At 38.9% G+C, this 27,021-nt stretch overlaps 1 protein-coding gene across 6 annotated transcripts in view; it reads left to right on the forward strand.

Moving 5' to 3' along the window:
* The window catches only part of LOC149142056 (ubiquitin-like-specific protease ESD4), an 88,838-nt gene that overhangs the window by 13,146 nt on the left and 48,671 nt on the right, over window positions 1-27,021 (forward strand). For 5 of the 6 annotated variants that reach the window (XM_089450067.1, XM_089450068.1, XM_089450063.1 and 2 more), the window contains exons 2-4: window positions 13,319-13,407; window positions 13,524-13,617; window positions 13,747-13,845. In XM_089450067.1, the coding sequence (XP_089306193.1) occupies window positions 13,319-13,407; window positions 13,524-13,617; window positions 13,747-13,845 (282 nt within the window). The remainder of the gene's footprint in view (window positions 1-13,318; window positions 13,408-13,523; window positions 13,618-13,746; window positions 13,846-27,021) is intronic. The other variant, XM_089450066.1, reaches the window with a different exon arrangement.

Below are 27,021 nucleotides of genomic sequence, written 5' to 3' on the forward strand. Positions count from 1 at the left end.
ATAGTAATTCATCAATGCAATCTAGTGAAAAAACGCTTCTATACAAGAAGTGGATCCTAATCTAGATACGTGCCAAAACCCATAATATGTCATAATTAAGTTCGATACAAGCCCATGCTTAGCTTCCTTTACAGTTAGTATCATTGTTTTCATTGGCCTCAGATTAGTACTTCAAGGCATTCTGCCATAGTAAGAGAGTTTCATCACGACTCTTTGCTACCACCTCCTTATTCGGAAGGTGTTGTGTGATTTGCTGTAGAAAATTGAGCAATGACCCATCTATGCCATTTCTTCAAAGTGATGTAAACCTATTCTCCTCCAATGCATCTATAAGCTCTACTCTTGTTCTAACCAATGACTCGAGGCTCTCTTCCAGTTGTGTGATCTGAGGACTCTCAAACTTACAGGACATTCAGAAAATTTTCAACTCGATGGGGAATTTTCTTCCACTCAATGAAAAGCCTCCGGATTGTTGTTCGCTTTCCTACTCCTCTGCATCCATGCAAGAAAAAAGGTTGAAACACTTTGTGATGCCGACACGATTCGAGCAAAGGCCGTGGAAAAATTCTCTATTGCCTCGACATTGCATCTTCTCACGTCTATCGATCTGGTACCAGTCATTTCCGTTTTTAGATCTTCTTATATGTTTCATTTGTCATAGGTATAGAATTAATTCAATGGCTGTTTCTTGATTGCTTCTTATGCTCATTCTTATTGCACATCAAGGATACTCCTAGGGTTTCTGCCAAACAAGAATATTTTGCTTCAAAAGAACATAAGCCACGGTTCAAGGGATTTTAGTTTGACCATTTGTTTGAGGATGATAACTAGTACTATGATCAAGTTCTGTTCTTGGCAACTTCATCAATTCTTGCCAAAGAGTGCTAATAAATATGCGGTCCTTATCACTTACAATCCTCATAGGCACACCATGAAGTTTGAATATATGTTCAAAAAATAGACCAACAGCTTGTGGAGGTTTAGATTGAAAAGGCATTGACATGAAATGAGCATATTTAGTAAGTCTGTCCACTACAACAAAACTATAATCCTTACCATTTACCTTAGGTAACTTTGTGATAAAATCCATTGATATTTGTTCCCACTTTTGGTTGGGAATAGGAAGTGGTTGTAGTAGCCTTGCAACGAAGGAAACTTCCCCCTTGTTTCTTTGGCATTCTATGCATTCCCTCGAATGATTGAGAACATTGTCTTTCATACCCCTTCAATGAGAACCTTTCACAAAAGACTTGTACGTATTCAAATAACCTGGGTGACTAGCAAGTTGATTGTTATGAAGAACAATTAGAATTTTGTGCTTAAACTTACTTTTGGGCAGTGTTGAAAATATCAGTATCAGCAAAATATCAACGAGGGTCTAGAAAACATCTTATTGGCAATATCAGCAAAAATATCGGAAAACATAAAAAATGCATTATATATATATATATCTATATATATATATATATATATATATATATATATATATATATATATATATATATAGATATCAATGTTTTTAAAATTGGAACCGGTTTACCGACTGGAACCGGTCGAACTAGGACTGGTTAGGTCTAAACGAACCGATTTTAGAAAAATACATTAAATAATTAATTTTTAATGAAACAAAACTATTTTTAAGATTTAAAAGCATGATTCCAAGCCAATAGAGACAAAATATGCAAAGTTTGCTCATTTATATACCATGTAAAGGTGAATATATCAAAATGGCACCAAGTGCAATACATATCATTGACAAAATAGTAAAATACATAAGCAATGATTCAAATAAACAATTTGTTTGGTTTGCAATTTTATTACCATAAAAAACCCCTTTATCTTGCACTGAATCACCACAATGAAAAGATATGGTTGTTCATTAATAATGAAAAATGGTTCACTTGCCTCCACCATGTTTGGCTCTCTGAGATCTTCAAAGATAGACCCTACAGTGCTTTCTCTGTGCTTCATGAGATGGTCTTTGACGTTAATTGGAATTGAAGTAATTGAGTATGCCAATTAGACATTTCTTTATTAAACTCTTAATATCCATGTCAGAGATAGGATCTCCACAAACAAACCAGTGATACAAATGCCATCTATGCCTTACAAGTTACAATAAAAAAGTGTCAAATCCTCATCCTCTTGGCTATCATGCTCTTCATTACATGAGGGAACGATAACACCTAAAATTTTTTCATCTTCAGGGTTCTTCTACAAAATATACCCTCTCCAAATGATCAAAAGAATCATTACTAAATTCAGAAACTTGGAAGGGAATATGACTTACCAAACCCTTACCTTTATGCAAGTGCATCTCATCATCAAAATGTGCTTCATTTGAGACGTGATGACATGCATACTATTTAATAGAAACATGGGGTGCTACAACAAGGCCTTCGTCACACTTTTCTTCCTTGGATTTGAAATCTCATGCATATATGGTTCAAGTGATGAGAGAGAATGTTTTTTTTTATCGGTAAAGTCTAAATCTATTAATAAAAATATAGTACAGACAGGAGAGGCAAAAGACCGTCAGACTGGAAATGATGGAATCATCAACCTCGGTCCCGGAAGAGAGATACAATCACAGAGCTACAGAAAAAACAAAAGACCGACAGACCGGAAATGATGGATACATCAACCTCGGTCTCGGAGGGAGGATGCAAACACAGCTACATCAGAAGATTCGAGAGCAAATACTAACAATCAGGCTATTATCCCAACGGGACAGTGATTACACCACAATGTTTTTTCCCCTTCTTTTTGTTAACTTTTGTCCAGCCTTCATGTGGATGATGGGCAAGAACAACTTGAAGACTGGCGTTCTCCATCATCGGGGACTCCTTCTCTGAATCAGAGGAAGAAGTCTCATGGGGACGCTTCTGGGAGTTTGCAGGGACATGGGTGTGCCCCATATTGTCCGAGGGCGGTTCCATCTGCTGCATCGTCAGATCTGGTTCTGATTCTCTTTCCTCCTTTTCCTTACTTGGGGGACTGGAGTTTCCAGCTGGCGGCGTTGGACATGGAGCCCAACTCTTGGGCTTAGAGCGTGCGAAGAGGCCCTTTTTCGTTCTTGCTGATAGCGATGGGCAGGAGTTATGCAGGTGCCCTGTTAGGTGACAATGGCGGCATCTGAAGGCAGTGTTTTCGTATTCTAGAAACTGGGTCCAGATGAGGTCCCTGATCTTGAGATTGATGTACTCTGGCAATCCCTTGCTTAAGTCTAGCTCCACACAAACTCTGGCGTATGTATAGAGACCCTGCCGTTCTCTCTTGTAATCTCCCGTTAGAAAGCTACCCAAGGCATTGCCTATTTGCCTGTATACTTCTGTACGCCACAGGTGAACAGGGAGATTTGGAAGTCTGATCCATACCGGGGCTTTGGTGATGACTGCTGAAGCTGGGTCAAAATCTGGAAACCATGGAGTTAGGAAGAGGCCAGCTGAACCCATGAACCAAGGGCCTTCGTCTAGGGCGTTGTAGCAATGCTCGAGTTCATCGAACAACACTATAAAATAACCCTTTGCACAGAAATAAACCTTGTAACGGTCAGTCCAGTTGTCTTTGATCCAGTCATGAAGATCCTGTGAGCGCGGCCAGAGCCCATTGAATCTGCAAATGATGGCCCTTTCAGCAAATTTCTGGGTGTCGTCTTCAAGATCAGGTATGGAGATCTCAACTGAGGGGACCTCCTCCAATTTGTCAACCAAAAAAGGCTTGGGTGAAGTCTGCATTGGTGGATCTGTCTTTTCAGTCTGTTTGGCATGGACTGCATCTTTATACGAAAAAGCCTTAGCTGAGGAAGGTTCTCCTCCAGCACCTCCTCTTAGACGAAGGGTTAGGATAATAGATGCATCTTTCTCAATGCCATAAAAAGAAATAGGGAAGAGATCCTCAAGATGTTTACCTTCGTAGAGAAGCCTTTGAGCTGCAAGGGGGATCCCCAGTTTGCTGTTCAGTGCATGCTTGAGATTCCACACTAGATCCGTCTGGCAAACCCATTGAAGCATAGTTTTGCCTGAAAGGAGCCTGATTTGTATCTGGAATGATGAGGAAGATTCTGAAAGCCTTTTTCCCCAACCATTCTGTGGAGAGGGTAGGTAAATGCTTTGATTGATTTTCGATTCCCGTATTTGTCTAATGAGCAGGGGCTGCGTGCTTCTGTTTGGAACCGTCCCTTCCATTCTGGAGGCCTGGGACAGAGGAGAAGCTACGGGATCTGCATGATCTTTCTTGTCCACCTCTCCGTCAATCAGAAGGGGGCTGCAATGGCACGCAAAGGAAGCAGGGGACCAGGCTTTCCTTGAGTTCTCGGCTAAGGGATTTGCAATCCCTTTTAGGACTACGGCACCAGTGATCATGGCTTGGAAATCGTGTGTACCTGCCTTAGAGGGAAAACCTCTTGGTCTTTGCCCATATCTCTCCGTCCCCATCGCAGCCAGAACAGTCTGTGATCCAACGGCGTCATGGGGCGTGAAGGCAATCGTGCAGGGATTCGAGCTGATGTTCTTGGCGAGGTCCTGATGCGTATCTACAGCTGAGAGACAGCGCCTCAATCTCTGCCCTGATCTCTCGAACCTCTTCTCACGCAGAGCAAGCCGAGAGCCGACGGCGGCCGAGGGCAAGGAGGCGGTGAAGCTAGGGTTCGCCATCGAGCTCGTGTCGTTTTTTCTCAGTCGTGATGAGAGAGAATGTTGGTCATCCTCATACAATTCATTTCCAAGCTTCCAATCATGTCAGAGATAGGATCCCCACAAACAAACTAACAATACAAATGGTGGACGCTGGCATGGTAGGTAACCGGCCGGTTTAGGATTGAACTGGCCGGTTTAGGACTGAACCGGTTGGTTTGACTACAAACCAGTCCGTTCTGTCCTAAACCGGTCGGTTAGGGCCAAAACTTCACCACATTGCCTTCCTGACCGAGTTTTTCAGCCGGTTCCAACCGGTGGCCTTGCTAACCGGTTGGTTAAACTAGTAACTGGTTAGTTAGGCTGGTTTTAAAAACACTGATATATATATATATATATATATATATATATATATATATATATATATAAATTTTTTTTTTTTTGATTTCAGATTTTTAAACATATAAAGCAATAACAACATGAAATAAACACATTGGCACATAAATATGAAGAAAGAACTGATATATATGATGTAGTGGATGTAAAATAAAAAGGATACATCAAAGGCGATGCCAAATTTTGCTGGTCCTTGATAATTGTCCAATCAAGGACTCAAATGTGGAGAACCAATACAAAATAACATCACATATATAAAAGTATCTCATCATCATGAGTTATAAACTTATATGTAGCAAAATAAATAAAACTAGCAGCTATCTATTTGAGATCAGTGCCCTCTCCCTAGGAGCTATCTTTTTGTCTTTTTCATCAATTGCTTCAACAACTTTTTGTATAACCTCCGCACTAGAAACCGTACAAGGCATTACATCATGTCTAGTGAGTCTAGCTAGATTGTATTTCAATCATGTAACCCCTCATGTCATCTTGGTCCCACACAATTTGCATGATAGATATGCCCGATTTGTCCCACCATCAGGCTCCCCATACTCCCAAAATGGGTCCAAGGCAACCACCACAAAGCTCTTTCCCTTCCTTCTCCAAGACTCAAAATCAAAATGAGCAAAGGAAATGACCAAAATTGCTTTTTCTAGCCATGGCCCAGCCTGCCTGACGTTTTTTTGGGTCGTCGCGCGATATTTTGTGACGATATTTCGGAAATATCACGATATTTTCAGGCAAGGAAATATTGTGATATTTTCTCGGTGATATTTTGGCTTGCCGAAAATATCGCGATATTTCCTAATGTCGTTGATATTTCGGCGATATTATCAACACTGCTTTCGGGCACTATGTAGATTATATTCTTGTAATAGATGATGTCATTCATCACTTTATATCTTCCATCATCAATTTTACCATCTAAAATATCACAACCATGCTGATTTTTTGCATATTCTGCTAGTATGTGATCTTTCCAAGAGGCTGAAATTTTTGAAAGTGAGCAAAATGAAGGATTTCTAGATAATGCATCAGTAAGAACATTATTCTTCCCCTTGATTAATTCAATGTGATTCATACCCTTGTAGCTTACTGACCTAACGTTGTTGTCTCTCATTTAATCCTTTTTGCTCCATGAAATACTTGATGTTGCTATGATCAGTCCTCACGGTAAAGTTGCTACCCACAAGATATTAATGAAACTTTTCAAGTGCGTGCATGATGGCCAATATCTCCTTATCATAAGTAGAGAATCTCCTTTCGATTTCATTTGAGTTTTGGCTTTCACAAGCAATGGGATGCTTGTCTTGCTTCAAAACAACTCCAATCCAATACTTTATGCATCAAACTCAAGCACAAAAGGTTTAGAGAAATTTGGTAAAGCCAAAACATGACAAGTACTCATTACCTTTTTAAGATGATCCATAATTCCTTGAATCTCATCCGTCCAAACAAAAGCATCCTTCTTGGTCAAATCTGTGAGAGGAGCGTTAAGGAAGAAAATCCCTTCACAAATTGTTTATAGGATGTTCATAGAGCAATGAAGCCCCGGAATTGTGACACATTCTTTGGTGGCAGTCAATCAAGTATAGCTTGAATCTTCTCCCGAATGGCCTTCACACTACCTTCCCCAATGACTTATCCCAAATATAATAGCTTAGTCATGCCAAACTCACACTTAGAGGCTTTCACAAAAAGGGCGTTAGCTACTAATATACTTAACACTTTGTTAAGGCATCGAAGATGCTCTTCAAGTGACTTACTATATACTAACATGCCATCAAAGAAAACCAACACAAATTTCCACAAATACTTGTTGAACACATGGTTCATGCAAGACTAAAAAGTAGTTGGACCATTTGATAGCCCAAAGGGCCACACCAAATACTCAAAATATCCAAAGTGGCACCTGAAAGCTGTTTTGTGCACATCCTGCTATAGGACTTGAATCTGATAGTAACTTGAACGAAGATCTATTCTGGAGAAACAGACCGCTCCATGTAGCTCACCCATCAGCTCATCAGTACGTGGAATGGGATACTTGTTCTTGATGGTCATCTAATATAGTGCACGATAATCAATGCATATCCTCATAGTGCTGTCCTTCTTCACGAGGACAACAAAGGAAGTGAAGGGACTACCACTAGGCTGTATATGTCTTGCATCCAACAAATCCCGAATAGCCCTCTCTATTTTATCCTTGAATTGTTTAGGATAATGGTATGGATCTGTAACAACTAGCTCGCTGTCCACAAGCTCAATAACATTCTCAAAACCACGATTTGGAGGTGGACCATGTGGTAGATCTGAAAACACCACACTATGCTTGTCCAACAAGCCTTGTATGTCCACATGATATCCACGCTGTCCTATATTGGTAGACCTTTCTGAAATGAAACACTGCACTGCCCACTCGACCTCTGAATGTCGAAAAACTCTCTCCATCCTCTTAGCTGAAATGACTCTAGGAGAATCTGGAGGTAAGCCCGAAATACCACCCTCCTACCATCTGTTGTGAAACTCAATTGCATAGTCTTAAAGTTTGTAACAAATGGACCTATAGATTGCAAGCACAGAACACCCAACACAACATTGGTATCTTCAATGTTAGCCACATAAAAGTCATCAACAAGGGTGTATTTACCCAAAGTTATACTCAATTGTGGAACACGATGAACACAACGCAACATCGGGCCACCTGATTTCTGCACCCGAAAACCATCATGCTCTTCAACTTGCAAACCCTGCTTCTTCACATAGGATGAGTCAATGAAATTGTGGGTAGCCCCACTATCAGTGAGCACAACAATTCGTTGTCCCTGTATAACACCCTTTACTCTGAAGGTGTTAGACTGAGGAATAGCAGCGAGGGTTGCAAATGCACCATACTCTCTATTCCAAATCATTCGGGTACTCATCTGTACTTGTGTCTACATACATTTGCTTATGCTGCTCATCAGGAACCTGTGTCTCTTCGGACTCATCATCACTAGGCTCGTCAAAGAGCTTAATCCAGTGGGCCTTGCCTCCACTTCTACACTTATGTCTAGGTGTCCAAGGCTCACAATAGTCAAAACAAAGCCTTTTAAATCTCAACTCATCCCTCGAATCATGAGGTTCATCACTAACTGGCCTAGACATCTCACCTGCAGGTCTATTATACTCTGGTGTCTTGTCCTTCCTCTGTGGCCAACTTTGTGAAAGTGTGTATGTGGAAACTTGCTAGAAAACCTAGCCTGTGGTGTGGATAACTCCATATTCCATGCATGCTTAATAGCATCCCACAAGGTTGGCAGATCAAACACTTTGATCCAACTCTTGAGAGGTTCAACTGAGGCAACTCTTTAGAGTGTGCCTTTGAATCCTTGCAGTCAAACTGCTCTATCAATGTAGTGCAAGACTGATCATAAGAGACTATTGCACCATGTCCGTGTCTTAATAAACAATGATACCACCATTCATGTGCAGCTTCTTCAAGGTGAAGGGTAGTAAACTTGATGGCCTCAATCATTGTCTTCTGATTTAGGGCAAGATAAGTGTCCAATTTCTGAATCCAAGCCCAGCTGTACACTTGGATGTTCCTTCAAAACTTGGTAAGGATAGACATCCCAACCTCTTCTGCAACCCATAATTCTGCTTCCCTTGGTTCCATTGCTTTTGCTTTTGCTTTGTGCGCTTTGTGACCTCCAAGTAGTCCTTAAAAGAGATTGCTGATTGAAAATCTGCTCCTAAAGCTTGATACTTGGCTAATGTTTTAGCGTCCTCATTTCCCTCCATAGATTCCTCTTGTGCAGGCCCATCCTTTTGTATAAAAGTAGGCATGAAAGGTCTAGATTGTGTTGAACTTGAAGGTTTGTTGGAAGAATGTTCAATGTTTTCTTCAACCTTGCTACTTTCCACTCCCTTTGTATGCACCATATTTCTTCCATTTGTGTTTTGAGCCATCTGACTCAAATAAAGGTTGTTCATTTGCAGCTGTTTTAACATTTCTGCGAACATTTGTTTTGCCTTCTCCTCACTTGATGGTAATGGTTGATCATTTCCAGCCATTATTTATTCCCGTTTTTCCAGGTTATGACCACCCTCTTCACGCATGCAGCTAACCCAAACAGGCTGCCAAGTCTTGCAAATTTGGTACCATTATAATATCCCCAAATAGAGATACTAGAAAAATGACAATATTTTCAAAACGAGGGTAGAACAGAATCTGAAATTTTATTTGCCTATAAAAATTAGAAATTAGAAGTATGGAGATTAATTGCTGAAATAAACACAAATCTGAAACTGTCCTCTGAATTTTATCTTCAAATCAAGCTCCAAGCCCGATGAATGATGTGACCTAGAAGAGATGATGTGCTAGTGTCTCACAAATCGAAGCTCTTCCACTGAAACACACCCTTTTGAGTCTTGACTAGGGGGTGCCCACATGTCTCTTCAAACCAGGGATACTCAAGGTTGTTAGACCTTAAGCCCAAAATTGCAGCAACATAGAATAGAAAACTCACAACAGACAACTCCTAGCTACAAAAGCGACCTCCTTTTATTAAATATGGAAGTTGAATTATCCATGCAAGATTCTGTCTTAAGTTTTAACCCATGTGCATTAGTGAGACTCAAGCTGATGTGTAGGTGTGCCTCGTCGATTTGAGGACAACCCAAAGTAAAGTGTTCAAGCATTGGAGTTAAGACTTAAGAGAAGGTTTCAAGGAGATGCACATTGTTAACTTTCTAGTCTTCTTGGAGTTCTCTTCTATGCATTTCGGTTAATGGATGGTGAACTTTGATGAGATGGCCATGCACAGGGCTAAGGGAGTACGTTTGAGTTCAACTGAAGTAGAAGTGGAGGGAAGAAGCATGTGCTCAGCCTAGTGGAGATACTTTGGATCTAACTCATGTCAAACTGCTATGAAGTGGGAGAGAAAAAAACACGCACCTAGTTAATTGGACTACACTCTCAGTTATCTCCCCATGCATGCATGTGCTGTAGTTAATTCCAAGAAAAGTGCCAACTCCTTCCTAAATCGATGCACGTGTCCTAGTGGTCTTTAGTTCACTCGTGCATGCACTCCAAATAACTCCCATTTATGCTCAATCTTATCTATCTGCATTAATCCACATGCACGCTCCCTAACCCAATGTGGATCTGTGTCCTTTTCCTCTTTGGGTAAGCCAGGGAAAGGACAGCCGATTTGGCTGTTAGTTTTCATGGTTTGAGTTTGGGACATTACACTTTGTTGATTAACAAAACCAAAATTTCGTTCAACATTCCATAATATATTTTAGGAAAAATAAACAACTTGTTAAATAATGGGCAATGCTTTAAGTAAGAAAGATAATCATCTGTTAGCATAGAATCTAATTGTGTGCTAATAGTGATACCGATGTAAACAACTACATAGATTGATGTTAAATGATTTTGTGACCCATGCACAGATAAGTGGATCAAAGGCCACCCCCATGTCCTCCTAATACATGGTCATTTGGGGTTATCTCGGGTGGTCAGACGGAATGGCTGTTATCTTCCCCACCTGGGCTCAAATACCTGGTAGTGACATGATGAGCTATAATGCCTTGATAGCTGGTCTGGTACCAGTAACCTCACTCTAGACCTGGGGCTGAGAAAAATGCTGAGGTATGAAAATGAATAATGTTTGGTAAAGGGAGGTCTAAACAGTGTGCTTTGATGACTGGATATGCCGTATAGAGGAGAATTGTCTACTGTGAGTAGCTGAGGTTTGATTGATACTTGGTCAACTTTTTGGCACAGATTCCTAGAACATTTTTGGAATTGTAATTATTATTGAAGAACAAATTCTCCTAAGAAGAAAAGTTTGCTGGGTTTTTTCGAATGTTGGGTTTTCCCAGGGTAAAATTGTGTCTCTATTGTGCTTGGCTGTCTCTTTATGATCCTACTGTTATTAATGCATTACTGTGGAGATCTTCTATGTATAATTGCTTAATGATACACATGGCATGAGATAAAATTGAATGGTAAATCATTGGAAGTAATGATCTCTTTAGAAGATCATAGATAAATCAACAATTTCATTCCTTGAAATCAGCCTAACACTACATATATTGATGTAGTAATCATTCTGTGGTTGTGTTGGTGCACACAATCAAACTTGAAGGGAAAAGGAATGATTGACATTGGCCAACCAAAAAAATGTGGAAATGAGAAAATGAAGTGGGGGAAGAAGAGACTTATAAAGGATCTGTGTTATTTTAAAATTTAAATAGGTCAATAGAATGGGTATGAGTAGGATGGAAGATTGTGAACGGAAACATGATATGTGACATTGAGATGTGAGTTGTAGAAAGAAAAGAACAAAGCTTACTATACTTGGAATTTAGTTAAAAATTTGTTTTTGTCCTCAAACAATGATCTTACTATGACCAGATTGAAAAAGTCGGCAAACAAACTTGAAAGGAGAAGGAATGATTGACATTGGTCAACCGAAGGAAACATAGGTAGATGAGACATTGAGAGCGGTAAAATATACATATGGCATTTTGTGGGTAATGGGGCAACTATGAAAGATCTGTGTGATTTTAAAATTTAAACAGGTCTATAGGATGGTTATGAGTAGGATGGGAGATTGTGAAGGGAAACATGATATGCGATGTTGAAGCAAGGGTTGCAAAAAATAAGAAATCAAAGCCTAATATAGTTGGAATTTAATTAAGAAATTTGTTTTTTTGCCCTCAAAAATGATCTTTGCTATAACCACATTGAAAATATTGGCTTAAATATCTACGTTATCCTTTAATAAGTGGTTTTGAAATTTTTGAATAATAATCTTGGATATTTTAGTTCCCCAATAAAATATTGTGATGGTTCCTGGCAATGTTTTATGAAAAAACAACTTGTAAATGATAGTTTTTGTAAAATACTCCATAGATTTGCTCTTATTGCATTGTTATTTTAGTACAACTTGGGGCTTATCAGATAATATTTAGAATTGATAATCAATAGACCAAGAATTCCCCGGATTGCTGAAATCTTACCAAGATGTATCAGTTCATTTAAATCAATTCACTAAAAGCTACTCGAAGCACCACACAAATATGATATCGATTTGGGGTATTATCAAATTGATTAGATTATCATATTTGGGGTATTATCAAATTGATTAGATTATCATATTTATCTCAATGCTAAAGCATGCAAAACTTATCAATGAGCTTTTTAGTTTTATTCTAGCAAGTGATTATTTCAACATGTATGCTAAATTGATTGGGATGGGTTTGAATGTGTCACATGACATGGGCATACAGGGATTTGAGTATCCAAAACAAGTATGTAGACCCCCCAAAATAGGATATGTAAATATTATCTATATATAATTTGAAAAATTATAGAGAAATGAAATATAGATATATAGTTAACACCAAGAATCTTGAGATATAAGTTAACCCCCACATTATTTTCCTTCTTGCTCAAAGGGCGAATGATTTTTGTGCCTAACCATGCCTTTATAGAAATTTTAAAACCCTAAAAATGTGCTTTTGTGTGTTGTTTTTAGCACCTACATGTCAGACATGTGAGCTTTGCATGTCCAATGCATGTTGGATATATGTTCGGCATGGGACATATATCTGAAGCATGTTGGACATGTGGGATCCTCGTGTCTCACGTATCCATGTGGATATGGGATACGAGGAGTTTTGTATATAATTCGACCTATGAAATCTTTCAGGGATTTGAGTATCTGATATGGGTGCATAGACCACCAAAACAAGATATCCATATATATAAAATTAATTAATTCGAAAAATGGTAGAGAGATGAAATACAGACAACTTAAAACCAAGAATCTTGAGAAATAAGTCAACCTCCACATAGTATTTGCCTCCTTGCTCAAATGGTGAATGATTCTAGGCCCAACCGTGTCTTTATAGCAATTTCTAGCCTTAAAGATGTGCTTTTGTGCATGTCAGACACACGAGCCTTGCATGTCTACAGTCTGACACATGTTGGATATGTGTCCGGCACAGGGCATATATCTGAAGTGTATTGGAAATGTGGAACCCATGTGTCTCGCAGATCCACATGGATATGGGACAGAATGAGTTTTGCGTATAGTTCAAACTAAGAAATCTTTCAATTCATGCATTATTTGAACTGTTGCCTGTTTTTCCTTTACATGTCAATGCTGATTTGTTTTCAAGTCCATTTTTTCTCTCAAAAATATTGATTACTGTTGGTTGGTGTTTCATAGAAACATGGCTATGAATGTCTGAATGTGATGTTAAAATTTCCTAACGAGACACTTTTGGTTAAGTGGATAGAGCAAGCATTGGAGGATGCGTTTGCACCACTTAATGATGATGAGGAAGCAGATGTAGCACATGCTTTAAAGGGTGGGAATAGGTACTAATATCCTGGAAATATTCACATCTTTTGATAAAGTTAAGGATTATATGAGAAATGCTGAATTATTATCTAATTAGGAGTTGATATCCTTTGGGTGATTTTTGTATTTGCAGCAGAGAAGTGTTGGTGATGCATGAAAATTCTAATATTGAAATAACAAAAGGGTTATTGCAATGCTTGTTGCCCGGTGGATGGTTGAATGACGAAGTAAGTCCATAAAAATGTTGTGCATTTTTACTGTTACTAATTGCAAGTTGATATTGTGTTCCTGAAACATTCTTTCATTTTATATATTTGATTATTCTCTCATGTGGAATATTTTCTGTATAACCATAGGTCATAAACTTATACCTAGAATTGTTAAAGGAGAGGGAGAAACGAGAGCCAGATAAATTTTTGAAATGCCACTTCTTCAATACATTTTTCTACAAAAAGGTGTGTTACTCATGTGTATCTGTATCAAATTTTGTCGAAGTTATCTTCTTTTTTACTCATTACTTGCATGCCAGTTATATTCTAACATGTGTTATTAATTCTTTAGGCTTTTTTATTAGGGAAAAGAAACTGTGTATTGAGCACCATAAAGTTTTTTTTTTTTATGAAAATTAGGTAAATGTACACCCTTGTGAAATAGTCAGTGCCACTAACATGAGCATGTACACTTTCTTCTATAATAGGTTTATGTTGTTTATTATTGATGGGCATCATACATGTGGGGTAAATATAGGTATCTCACAAAAACTAAACATGAAAATGGACATGCGAACTAAAAAGATTTAATTCGGGCATAGCCTTATGAATGATACATCTAGTGTGAATGCAATGTGGGAGTGCGAACACAGCTCCTATGCAATGAGAGAAAGAAGGATACAAGAAAACTGAAAGTATAGTCTAGGTAATTAGTTGATGAGGCTAACCTCTAAGTCTATCTAAGACCAAAAAGAAAGTGTATATAATAATAACATAGGTGTGGCGATACAAGGCGAGACTATAGGAGTTGGATAACTTGATACTAGTCAAGGAGAGAGAAATACCTGATGATGAAACCAATGAGGTCAAAGTCTCCTGGGTTTGATGATCGAATGAGAGGGGTGACAGGGATTGCATTGGCTCGTTGTCAGATTCCTTAAGTACCATTGGGGATCTTGTTGTATGAGAGGATGTAGGAACAAGGAAGTTCAATTCTCCTACCATTTGAGGTTGAATGAAAAGGACTTTGAATAGATCTTTGACTGCTTTGTTGGGGTTTGGTGTCAATCTAATGAGTGAGAGGTGCCCTGCTTTGGATCTATTTGGAGCTGAACTCTTTTACACTAAGAGGATGTGTGATCGGATGTATGGTCATGCACCTTTGAATTGATCTCAAGCATATCGATTGATCTCACAGGGGGGATTGAGAAGAGACCCATGGTCTCACTACTCGATGGCCAAAAGTACTTTGGAGCTTGGCTTGTCACTTGTTGCTCCACTTTGGTGGAAGGGCAGGAAAGTATAAGGTGATCCTTTTGGTTTGCCCAGGGTTTGGGGGTGTGTGTGTGTGCAAGAGTTGATATTTGTAACTGAAATTCTCCTAGTGCTTTTTCCTTTTTGATAGGAAAACACATGAAAACACCTTTTTAGTAAGTGACTTTATGAGTTGTTAAAGTCATGTGGCTTAAAGTCAGTTTATGAGGTACTTTAGTACTATGTACTTTATATTATTAAAGTCACTTCATGTTTTTAAGTTGACTTTATGTGAAAAAGGTACAAGGCACAAGGCACAAAAACAACATTAAAGTGACTAGGGAGCTCATTAATGAGGGGGGAGACTTAAAAAGGGCGTCAAGTGAAGGTTAGATCTCTACCATTGATATGAGCGCTGAGATCTAATCTCAACCATAGATCAAAGGGTTAGGTTTCTCTCATCATTATGAGAAGACTAAAAAGGGAAAAAGGCAAAGTGAGCTCGTTCATTATTCATGAGCATTTTTGGAGAAAATGAGCAAGGAGGAAGAGAAGACCTTGAATTTGAGATAGCACAAGTAATTGGAGGAGAGAAACACACACAACAAAAAAGAGAGATACAACTCGAATCCCAAGGAAAAGATAGCTGATACAAAATGTGAGTTGATTCAAACTTCCTCACCATGATTTTCAGGGGGCTAAAGACAGAGGATCAACACAATTTTCGAGGGGATGCTTGTAGAAAATCCACAAAATCTTGCAATTGCTAATATGAACAATTTGAAAGACACTTTCTTTTCATATAAATACAGAATTTCTCTATGAAATTTGCAACATAATCGAACATAAATAAATGCACAATTCACTATAGAGAACACAACAAGTTTTTTAGGGAACCCAATTGGGAAATCCCTCGCTTTGCATGAGAATTTTTATTGAAGAAATTCAGAGCAATAGATCTCTTACAACTATACTTGCTTCAATAGAGAATACACCGATCTCTCAGCGTTAGAACAAGTTTGAAACGACTTGCAAGAATGCTGATCCTCTCCTCCTAAGTTTGTGTGCGCTAGAGGCCCAAAATCCTCATGCAAATTCACCTCTTATTAAACAGGGAACCCCTTATTTCTATGTGCACTTCCTTGGGAAATTGCCTTGCTCTCCAATAATTCGCACAAGGTTCCTTGGCACCTTTATCTCACAAGCTTACACAAAATATGACAAAAATTGTGCTTTCATTCCTTCTTTTATAGCAATTCGAATGGCTAAGTCTAGCAAAATTCTAATTAAGGAATGATTTTGTGACTGATTGAGTTAACTAAGTGAAAACTCACATGCAACTCATCTTGTCTCAAATCTAAGACTTGAAACTCAACCACTCGTCCTTTTCCTCAATCAACTCTTACTAGAAGACAAGTAACTCCTCCTTCCACTTGAGCACATCCGTTAACTGCATCATAGCTTGTCCTAATTTTAGGAAATTTTCAGGAAATCGAGCATGCCAAAGAAGAAACTCGAATTTGACTCCTTGAATTAAGGCACAAATTAAGGAATCAATTTCTCGCTACTATTTTTAATAGTCCTTCTTAGCGAGGAAGGGATTTCGTACAACCCCCAACTTATCTTTGTGATGAACAAAACGATTTCTTGTCAATGATTTGGTCAAGATGTTTGTTGTTTGCTCCCTTGTTGGAATGTACGGTAGCTTCACTATCCCTTTCTGCACAGAATCTTTGAGATGATGATACCTGATCTCGATATGCTTTGAGTGATCATGAAACACTGGGTTCTCAAAGAGCTTAATGTAACTCTGATTATCACAATGTATCATGGTAGGCTCCATCTTCTGTCTGAAAAGTCCCACAAGCAACTTCCTCATCCAAATAGCCTCACATGTTACCAAACTAGCAACTATGTACTTGACCTCTGTTGAATTGAGTGCAATTGATCTCTGCTTCCTGTTGTACCAGGAAACAACTGTTGACCCAATGCTGAAGATGCCACTTGAAGTACTCTCCCTGTTTGTGGAGAACCTTGCCCAATTTGCATCTATGAAGCCCTCAAGCCTCACTCCATCAACTTGTCTGTACCACAATTGATAATCCGCTCTGTCTCTGAGATATCTTAACACATGCTTTGCAGCAACCCAATGCACTCTGGTTAGTTCCACCATGAATTGACTAACTGGTTGACTGTAAAACAAATATCAGGTCGTGTGTAGACCAAGTACATTAGCGACCCAATGAGCTGCCTATATACTATAGGATCCACTCGCTCTCCTCTACTAGCATCCACCTTCCTCTAGTTTGTGACTAGAGGCATGGCCACGGGCCTGCAATCTTGCATATGAAATCTCAGGAGAAATTTTGCAGTGTACTTCCCTATCCCACGAAGATCTTACCATCGCCTTGCCAAATCTCCAAGCCAAGGAAATAATGCTTAAGCCCCATATCCTTCATCTCAAACTCCCTTGCAAGGTCATCCTTGCAGTGTTGGATCAAGCTCTCATCTCCAGTCAAAATAAGGTCGTCGACATAGAGAACTAGAATGAGTGGAAGTCCTCCAACCATGATGTAATATAGGTTGGCATCCACCTCACTCTTAGTGAAGTCCAATCCTCAAATGTAACTATCAATCCGAGTGTACCATGCTCTTGGAGCCTGTTTGAAGCCATAAAGAGATCTCTTCAGCTTGCACACATTAAGGGAATTTTGAGGTCTAAAATGGGCCTCCTAAGGAAATTATAAAATAATAGTGGAAATAATAAAATAAGATTAGATTACATCATCAAATTTTACAGGGAAAAAAGAAAAAAACTATTTTTTCAACTTGTATTTTCAACTTATTTCCTTGTGTGTTTACTCAAATTTCGAGCGGAACATCCATTGGATGCAAAATTTGATTCTTCATCCAAGGAGTACCCATATTGCATATTTTCGAAGGAGCCTACTACACGAAAAATGAGAATACATGAAAAAACGTGATATACACGAAAAATGAGAAAATACATAAAAAACATGATTGCAATCACGTTTTTTCATGTATTTCTCATTTTTCATGTAGCAAGATCCATCAAAAGTATGCAACATTGGGACTCCTTAGATAAAGAATTAAATTTTGCATCCAACGAGTACTCCCACTCGAAATTTGAGTGAAACCTTAGGGAGATAAGTTGAAAATACGAGTTGAAAAAGTAGTTTTATTATTTTATTATTTTTCAATCTTTTTTACTCTAAAAATGGTGAATCATCCCCCATGGTTGACATCATCACCTTGAACCTTATTGGTTCTTATAAAGTTTATTTTGGTTGTGCATTTTTCTTAGGAGGCCCATTTTAGACCTCAAAATTCCCTTAATGCATTTGTGTCTACTAAACTGCTCAAACCCCTCTGGCTGCGCCATACAGATCTCCTTGAGGAAGGTTGTCTTCACATCCATCTGGTGGATCTACCACCCCATTTGTGCTGCAAGTTCCAGAATAGTCCTGATGGATGCCTGCTGTGCTACTAGGGAAAAAGTCGAAGAGTCTTGATGGATGCATGCTGCTACTGGGGAAAAAGTCGAATAGTCCTGATGGATGCATGCCGTGCTACTGGGGAAAAAGTCTCCTCATAGTATATGCCCTCAACTTGTGAGAAGCCTTGGTCACAAACTCGGCCTTGTACTTCTCCACACTCCCATTTGCTCCATGTTTCACCTTGCACACCCATCTCGATCCAATTGTTGATTCTCCCTCAGGTCGTGGAACAATCTCCCATACAACATTCTTCATGACAGAGGAATACTCCTCTACCATGGCATCTTGCCAAACCTGTTGAGAAGTTGCCTTCTTATAAGAGAGGGATCAGTGTCCACTAACTCTGCTAGTAGTGATATATATCCTGTGTACCTCTGTGGTTGTTTACTTTGCCTAAACATGGTGCTAGGAGCCTCAACCTGCTTGTGAGGCTCTTGAATCAACCTCTTGACCCACTTGGCCTTCGTCCTCCCTTTGGTGGGTGGCTCTGTTTAATCTATCTGCTCTCGGCCTGGTTTCTCCTCCTCATCTTGCTTCAAATACTGCTATGCTACCCTCTTGCCACTTGATTGTAGCTATGGATGACTCTGAGGTGTTGGCTGTGACCCCTGTTTTGGAGCGAGTAGCTCCTCCTCAGGTACTTCAAATTGCTCACTCTCTGAGGAAACTCTCAAAACCTGATCCTCCTGGAATCTCACATCTCATCTAAGAACTGTCTTCCCGAGTCCTGGAAGATACACCTTGTATGCCTAAGCTGTCTCACTATATCCCCACAAAAATCCCCTTTTCTGTTGTGGGCTCTAACTTCTTCACGCTATCCTTGGACACATGATAGTGGACCTTTGTGCCAAAGGTCCAAAAGTGTGAAACATCAGGCTTCTTGCCTGTAAAAGCCTTCTTTGGTGTAACTCATCCAAGCACCCTTTGTGGACTCCTGTTCTGCAAAAATACTGTAGTGTTGCACGCTTCTGCCCACAAGAACATAGGTAGTCCCTGATCATGCAACATAGCCTTGGCCGCTCCAGCAATATACCTGTTCTTCCTCTCAGGCACCCCTTTCTGCCAAGGATAATGATGTGTTATCAACTCTCTCCTAATACCTTCTTTTGCACAAAACTCCTTGAGGGCATTGGAGACATATTCTCCACCATTGTCAGTTCTCACAACTTTGATTTCCTTCCCGATCTACTTCTCTACTAAGGCCTTAAACTCCATGAACCTGTCTAAGAGCTCATCTTTCTTTTTCATAAAATAAATGCAAGGTTTTTGAGAAATGTCATCAATGAAAGTAACATAATACCTGTGTCTCATCATTGATGGAGAAGAAAAGTGCCCGCATGCATCTGAATGCACCAACTCCAAAATCCCTTTGGCTTTGTTGTCTTGACCATGGAAGGAAGCCCTGGCATACTTGCCAAGCATGCACCCCTTGCACACTCCACTGTTGTTAAGGCCGCCTGCTAGTAATCTTGTGGCAATCTGTTGAAGAATCTTCAGTGCCCCATGATGCAAGTGTCCCATGCACCTGTGCCAAAGTTCACCAACATTTGCACATCCTACCTTGCTGCTCAAGGCTGCATTAGTCTCTACCTGCAACCTGTAAAGGTTCTTCATCCTCACACCTATCTACATCACTGTCCCTAAAGCTAGATGCTTGAGGTAAGCCTTACCTCTGCTGAAGATGACATCATATCCTTTATCCTCAAGGACAACTACTGAAACCAGGTTCTTCTTCAACCCTGGGACATAGAGCACATATTTGAGATGAAGAGAATTACCCGACTCCCTCTCAAAGTGGACAATACCCATTCCCTTCGTAGCATACTTGCCATTATCTGAAGCTCGATATTCACCTGCATATCCTTCTCATCCAACTCGCTGAAATGCTTCCTGTTCCTAGTCATATGGAAAGAGGCTCCTGATTCAATATACCATGTGTTGTTCTCTACCGAGCTTGCCATGCAAGCTATCATTGAGAAATCCTTCTCAAATTGAGAGGCAAACTCATCTACCTCAACTGATGCGGCTACATGCTCCTTATTCAACCCCTTCTTCTTCCGGTTAGGACACTTAGAAGCAAAGAGCCCAAACTCATGGCAATGGAAGCACTTGATCTTACTTAGATCCTTCTTCTTGTCATTCTTCCGACTGTTCTCGCTCTTCCCTTTGCCTTAACCCACAAGAGCAAGATTCTCCGCTTCCTTCTCACCCTGGGAACCCTTGCCACCACTGCTTGAAGCCTCAACTAGTTTGAGCCTTAGTTCCTCCCTCCTGAGTGAAGTCACTCCATAGGCGTTCCCAATCTGACAATGTATCTCGTCCATTAATACTTTGAACAAAAGTTTGCCAATCCGTGGTAAACCCATTCAGAGCCACACGAACTAGCTCTCTGCCCACCGACTTCTCTCCAACAGCTGCTAGTTCATCATGTACTTCCTGAATTCTGGTGAGGTAGGCAGTTACATTCTCACCCTTCTGCATCTTGATTGTCCTCAACTTCTCTTTGAGGACCATCTTCTGGTTCTTGGAAGGGTTTTGGTAGAGCTAGAATAAGGCATCCCACATCTTCTTAGCTGTATTTTTACCTGCAACATGAGAGACTACATGATCCCAAAGTCCATCTAGGATCATCCTCTTGGTCTTGGCCATCTGCCTTTGGAACAACCTTAACTCGTTTGGATCTGAAGGTTCTGCAACACCTTTCTCTACGTAGTCCTTTAACCCAAACTTATTCAACAAGAACATTATCCAGACTTTCCAAACACCAAAATTTGAAGTGCCATCAAGTCTATCCTGCTTTCTCAATCCTACTCTTGTGTGTGTTCCTGCATGTGTCATCTTTCAACCTTGAAAGCTATGTGCTGGTCGATTCCTGTTCACTTTTGAGATTCCATGTACAAAATCATGAAATTCTACAATTTGCTAATATGAACAATCTGAAAGACACTTTCTTTTCATATAAACACAATTTCTCTACAAAATTTGCAGCGGAATAAAACAAAAATAAATGCACAATTCACACAAGAGAACACAACAATTTTTCTAGGGAACCCAACTGGGAAAACACTCTCTTGCTTGAGAATTTTTATTGAAGAAATTCAGAGCAATAGATCTCTGACAACTACACTTGCTTCGATAGAGAATACATCAATCTCTCAGCCTTAGACCAAGCTTGAAACAATCTGCAAGAATGCTGATCCTCTCCTCCTAAGTGTGTGTGCACTAGAGGCCCGAATTCCTTGCGCAAATTCACCTCCTATTAAATAGGGAACCCCCTATTTTTATGCGCACTTCCTTGGGAAATTGCCTTGCTCTCCAATAATTTGCACAAGGTCCCATGGCACCTTCCTCTCACAAGCTCACACAAAATATGATACAAATTGTGCCTTCATTCCTTCTTTTAAAGCAATTCGAATGGCTAAGTTTAGCAAAATTCTAACTGTAAGGAATGATTTTGTGTTTGATTGAGTTAACTAAGTGAGAACTCACATGCAACTCATCTTGTCTCAAATCTAAGACTTGAAACTCAACCACTTGTCCGTTTCCTCAATCAACTCACACTAGAAGACAAGTAACTCGTCCTTCCACTTGAGCACATCAGTTAACTGCATAATAACTCATCCTAATTTTTTAGGGAATCTCCTAATTTTTGGGAAATCGAGCATGCCAAAGAAGAAACTCAAATCTGATTCCTTGAATTAAGGCACAAATCAAGGAATGAATTTCTGGCTACTATTTTCAACAATTATCACAACCTTAAATGCATCTGACATGATCACAATTTGTGGCTGAGAAAATGGGTTTGTGGCACGAGTTTTAAGGCTGAGGAAGCAGCTTGTCTGAGCACGTAGTTTGTGCAGAAATTGCAGAGTTCTAGCATAGAAATCAAGGGTAATACTTGCTGAGCAGAGGCCTGAAGTTCTAGATAATTATTGCAGACCTGTGGCACACATTCCAGGCAGAGATTGCTGGAACAGTGGTTCAACTTTTGAGCAAAGAAAAGGTCTGTCAAAGGCATGTATCTCTGAGCAGCAGTTTGATTTCCTAAGAGGCATGAACAAACTTCAAGAGAGAGATAAGTACTTGAAGTATAATTATTACTGTGTAAAATTTCTTTGAGATTAACTAATTAAATCCTCCTTAAGACTGGTTTCCCCTTGTGGATTTTTTCCAGGGTCATTGTTGACCAAAAATGTAAGTGTCTCAAAACATGGGTGAATGCTTGTCTCTAATTTACTATCAACTGAAACGTAAAACAAAAGCAGAGGTATTCCTGCTAATGTTTCTTTTGAAATTTGCATTAAGTTTATATATATCAGCATGATGGTGGGGCTGTGGGCATTAAACCATATGCAAGGAAAACTGAAACTGGGGAGGGCTATAGGAAACCATATTTTTCTACACTAGCGACCTTTGATCTCAATATCAAAAGAAAGTAGACAAGAAGCGCCTTGAGTCTCTGTAGAGGATGTAGTAAAGTCCTTTGATCTCATAGTATACGGAGCACTGGAAAATGAGGTGCATCTCTGTCTTTGGCTCCTGTAGGTGGCACATCTGGTAGACCCTATCAAAGGTTTGTGTAGGATGGAGATCGAACAAAAGATTACCTCAAGGTGGAGGGGATGGACTTTGAAATTTTGCTTGAATAATGGGTTGAGGGATGGTTTATCATTAATATGGTGGTTATAAGGTGTCCTTAGTTGTTCACTTTTAATGTGGTAGTTAGAAGGTGGCTTTGGTGGTCCATTATTAATGTGTTGGTTACCTAGTGGCCCATAATTAATGCAGTCGTTAGGCTATAGGTAATCACTATATAAAGGGGGCTTGTATCCCATTGTGGCACATTATGTGAACTATCATTGCTTGCTAGTTATTTTCTTTTGGTAATGAGGTTAACCACTTGCTAATCTTGGTGTCTATGTTATCTTGCATATTCATGTGTGGAGACTTTGCTTATGTTGTTTGTGGTCTTTCAAGCTTGTGTTTGTGTTCTTTTGATTTCACCCATTTGAAGGGATGTGAAACATTGCTCCTAGAGTCTCTTTAGGGAAATAATGCCCTCATTATGCACTTGGCAACGCCTTTTAGGTCAAGTTATTATTTTTGTCACAGTAACTATTTTCCTTTGGGATTTTTTTTTTTGTGCACAATTAAGGTCTGTGCATTCTATTAGTGCTCACCGTAGTATTTTATTGTGTAGTGCTCTTGGTGGCATAGTATTTTCATATTATCAAGTAAACTATCCTGCAAACAACCATAGATTTACATCAAAACAAAAGGGAAAGTTTCTAGTTCAAGCACAACCTAGGAAGATGACGAAAATTAAAAGCTAAGTTGCCAAGAAACGCAGGTGCAGGGATGGAGATGGAGACAGGGACATCACTTCTGAAACAGGGTGTGTGGGTTTGTCAAGGGTATATATATATATATATATATATATATATATATATATATAATAATAATAATAATAATAATAATAATAATAATAATAAAAAACTAGAAACTAATATTAATATCATGGAGATGGAGACAGGGACGTCACTTTTTGAAACAGGGTGCGTGGGTTTGTCGAGGGTATATATATATATATATATTAAACTAGAAACTAATATTAATATTATATATATTATATTAATATTATTCTAGTTTATAACCTATATATATATATATATATTATGAAATTTTAATTATGAATTTTCAATTTTGAAATCTTCCAATTTACAACAAGAAAATAAATGCATTGAACATTCGCATTGAAATTTCAAATTTAATATCAAGCAGAGAGATATGAATCATGATAATAGATATATATTATATGTCCAGGACTCCATTGTCATACTACATTCAAAATTTGCCTCAAGGGATTTCCGCACATGAAATAGAAAATTACAAAAAAAAGTGAAACTAAACAATGAACAAGTCTCAAGATATCTGTTTTGGCTTCCTCAAAAGATATCTGATTTGGCTTCCTCAAGCCATGTTATCACTCATCAATGCCCATGTCATCATGATCAATATCACTAAGCTCATCAGTCAACAAGCTCTCTAGTGAGGGATCACTCTCATATGGAGGCTCTTGCTTATCCATAGCAAATGAAGGTAGCTCAATAAGACCATTTGGTTGTATCTCCTCGTCCACACATGCAACATCATCTCTTGAGAGGACCCTCCTTGTACCTTGTGTCTTTCCAAGATATGGGATGAAGTGTGCTATGAATGTATACTAAGTTTTCAACCTTTTTCGATCCCAACCTGTTTCTTTTCACTGAATGGGTGAAAGCATATGTGCTCCAATTCCTCTCACAAGTTGAGGAACTAGCTATCTTCCCAAGTAATCGTATGGAAAACCATTAATGGAAAATTTCAAAATTGTTAGGAGAATGAAATGTTAACTTCTAGGTATGTAAATTAAATTATTAATAAATTAATAATTTAATACATAAACAATATAAAAAACTAGCTACCTGTCTGAGTAATTGCATCGCAAATTGCTGCAACTCGGGAGCATTAACACCATGAAGCCACCACCAATCAATCAGATCCTTCTTCTTGCACCTATCAAGCAAAGAATGATGTGAACCAAAGGCACTTAGATCATGTGAAAACTGGGCGAATTGAGTTCGTATCTAAGAGGCCTCTTTTTGTAGAACCATAATTTTTTTAATAGTAGTCATAAACCATTTCACCACCTCTCTATCTTGAGAAAGAGGTCTCCTTCTTGTTGTGGGATGATACCATTTTGGATTAACTCCATAGGTTGCCATGTGAAGTGGGGTGTTTAGTTTGTTCCACTGCCCATGTATAAATGATTTCAACTATGGCCATAAAGTATGATCTTTCCTATTTGTGATGGATTTGATCCTCTTGCACATAGAGTCAATGTTCTCATAAATATCACCTAAACATGGACCATCTGTGTCAGCATAGCGAAGCATATCACAAATCGACTCTACAAACTCCACAACAAATTTGATATCAGCCCAAAACTGATAATCCAAAATCAACCTTGTCACCTCTAGAGCTACATCAGAGGTAGATAGCCTCCAATAATCCCACATGTCACTAATAACTATGGGAGATAAAGCCTCCTTCATCTACACAAGTCGTTTAAGAAAAATGTAGCATGTTGCAAATCTAGTATCTACTGTTTTAAGAATCTCCAATTTGGCGTGCTTGCGGTAAATGGATTGTGAATGGTGGTGGTTGCATATAAACATTTGAATTTTGCGGCCATTCTCAATTAACATCTTGATCCATTTAATTTTTCCCGATGTCTTTTAGTACATTATTCAAAGAATGCACTGCACGTGGCATCCAAAAAATATGCTTAGAGAAATAAAAAATAAATAAAAAATAGAATTTGACATTTAAAATGATTTTGAAATAAAAATTAGACTTGTAATTAAAAAAATGAAAATCAAATTTGCCACGAACTTGTACTCATTTTGGACCATCATTCTTGTTGCTTTACATACTAGAGCCGCATTGGTAATAACTTGAACAACATTGGATGGCCCCACCTCAGCAATGACATCACATAATTGGTCTTTCAAGAACAAAGTGTTCTTTTCTTGACTAGAACAATCAATGACTTTCATAAAATATGGACCAGAAATGAAAAAGACAATTATGTTAATCAATTGGCGATTTCGACAATCAGTGCAACCGTCCATAACAATGGAGTATCCATCTAGACTCCAAGATGTCTTCAATGTTGACATCATCTTCTCAAGATGTGCTTTCTCCTTATCCACCAACACAATTTGAAGCTTCTCATAACTAGGTGCCTTATACGACAGAGTTCCATCATTAATAGCACGGGCCATTTGTTCAAAATAAGGTGAACGGGCTGCATTAAAAGGAATGCCACATGCAAGAAAAATCTTCCTATTGCAAGATCAACACCCTACCTACCTTTCACATCAAACATGTCACAAAGGCCACCAAGTCTAGGCTTCTTGCGTGTATGCCTTGTAGTACTTTTCGATACTCTAGATGGCACATTCACATCACCAAGTTTAGGCTTCTTGTGTGTATTCCTTGTAGTACTTGTTGATACTCTAGATGACACATTCTCATCACCATTTTGAACTTCTTCATCATTAGATGACAGTTCTTCCTCATTGGACTCATCATTGTCATTAATATTACGACATGGTTTTGAGATTGTCTTTCCTAGCTTACCATCAGCCCTTTGTGCACTAGGGAGTCTAGTGGGATCATCTGGGTCTCTAGGACAAGGTTTAACACCCTTCCTTGGTATGTTCATAAAATGAGCTTTAATTTTGGTATAACTCCCTTTCCATTGAAGATGACAGAAATTGCATCTTATGGTTGCTATCCCCCCAACACCCTTTGTTGGTTTTTCTCTTTCCACATATTTCCACAATGGATATTGTGGATTTGATGAAGACATTGTGATTTTGGTCCTTTGAAAAAGCCAAGTCAGTGTCTAAAATACTCTGAAAGTGAATGAAAAATCTGAAATCATAAATTAAAACTTGAAATTAGTAATCTTACTATCCGGATTCTAAAACAATGAAGGTGAAACCTTAAAAAAAATAAAATTAAAAATTGAAAGTATGAGAATCACAACAAAATTTCTGAATTTTTTGCGTGATTTGACGCATTGTATATCACAAATCCTGAA

This window comes from Pinus tabuliformis, chromosome X (genome assembly GCF_031772625.1).
Source record: "Pinus tabuliformis cultivar Carrire ecotype Pingquan chromosome X, CPIR1, whole genome shotgun sequence".
Taxonomy (NCBI): domain Eukaryota; kingdom Viridiplantae; phylum Streptophyta; class Pinopsida; order Pinales; family Pinaceae; genus Pinus; species Pinus tabuliformis.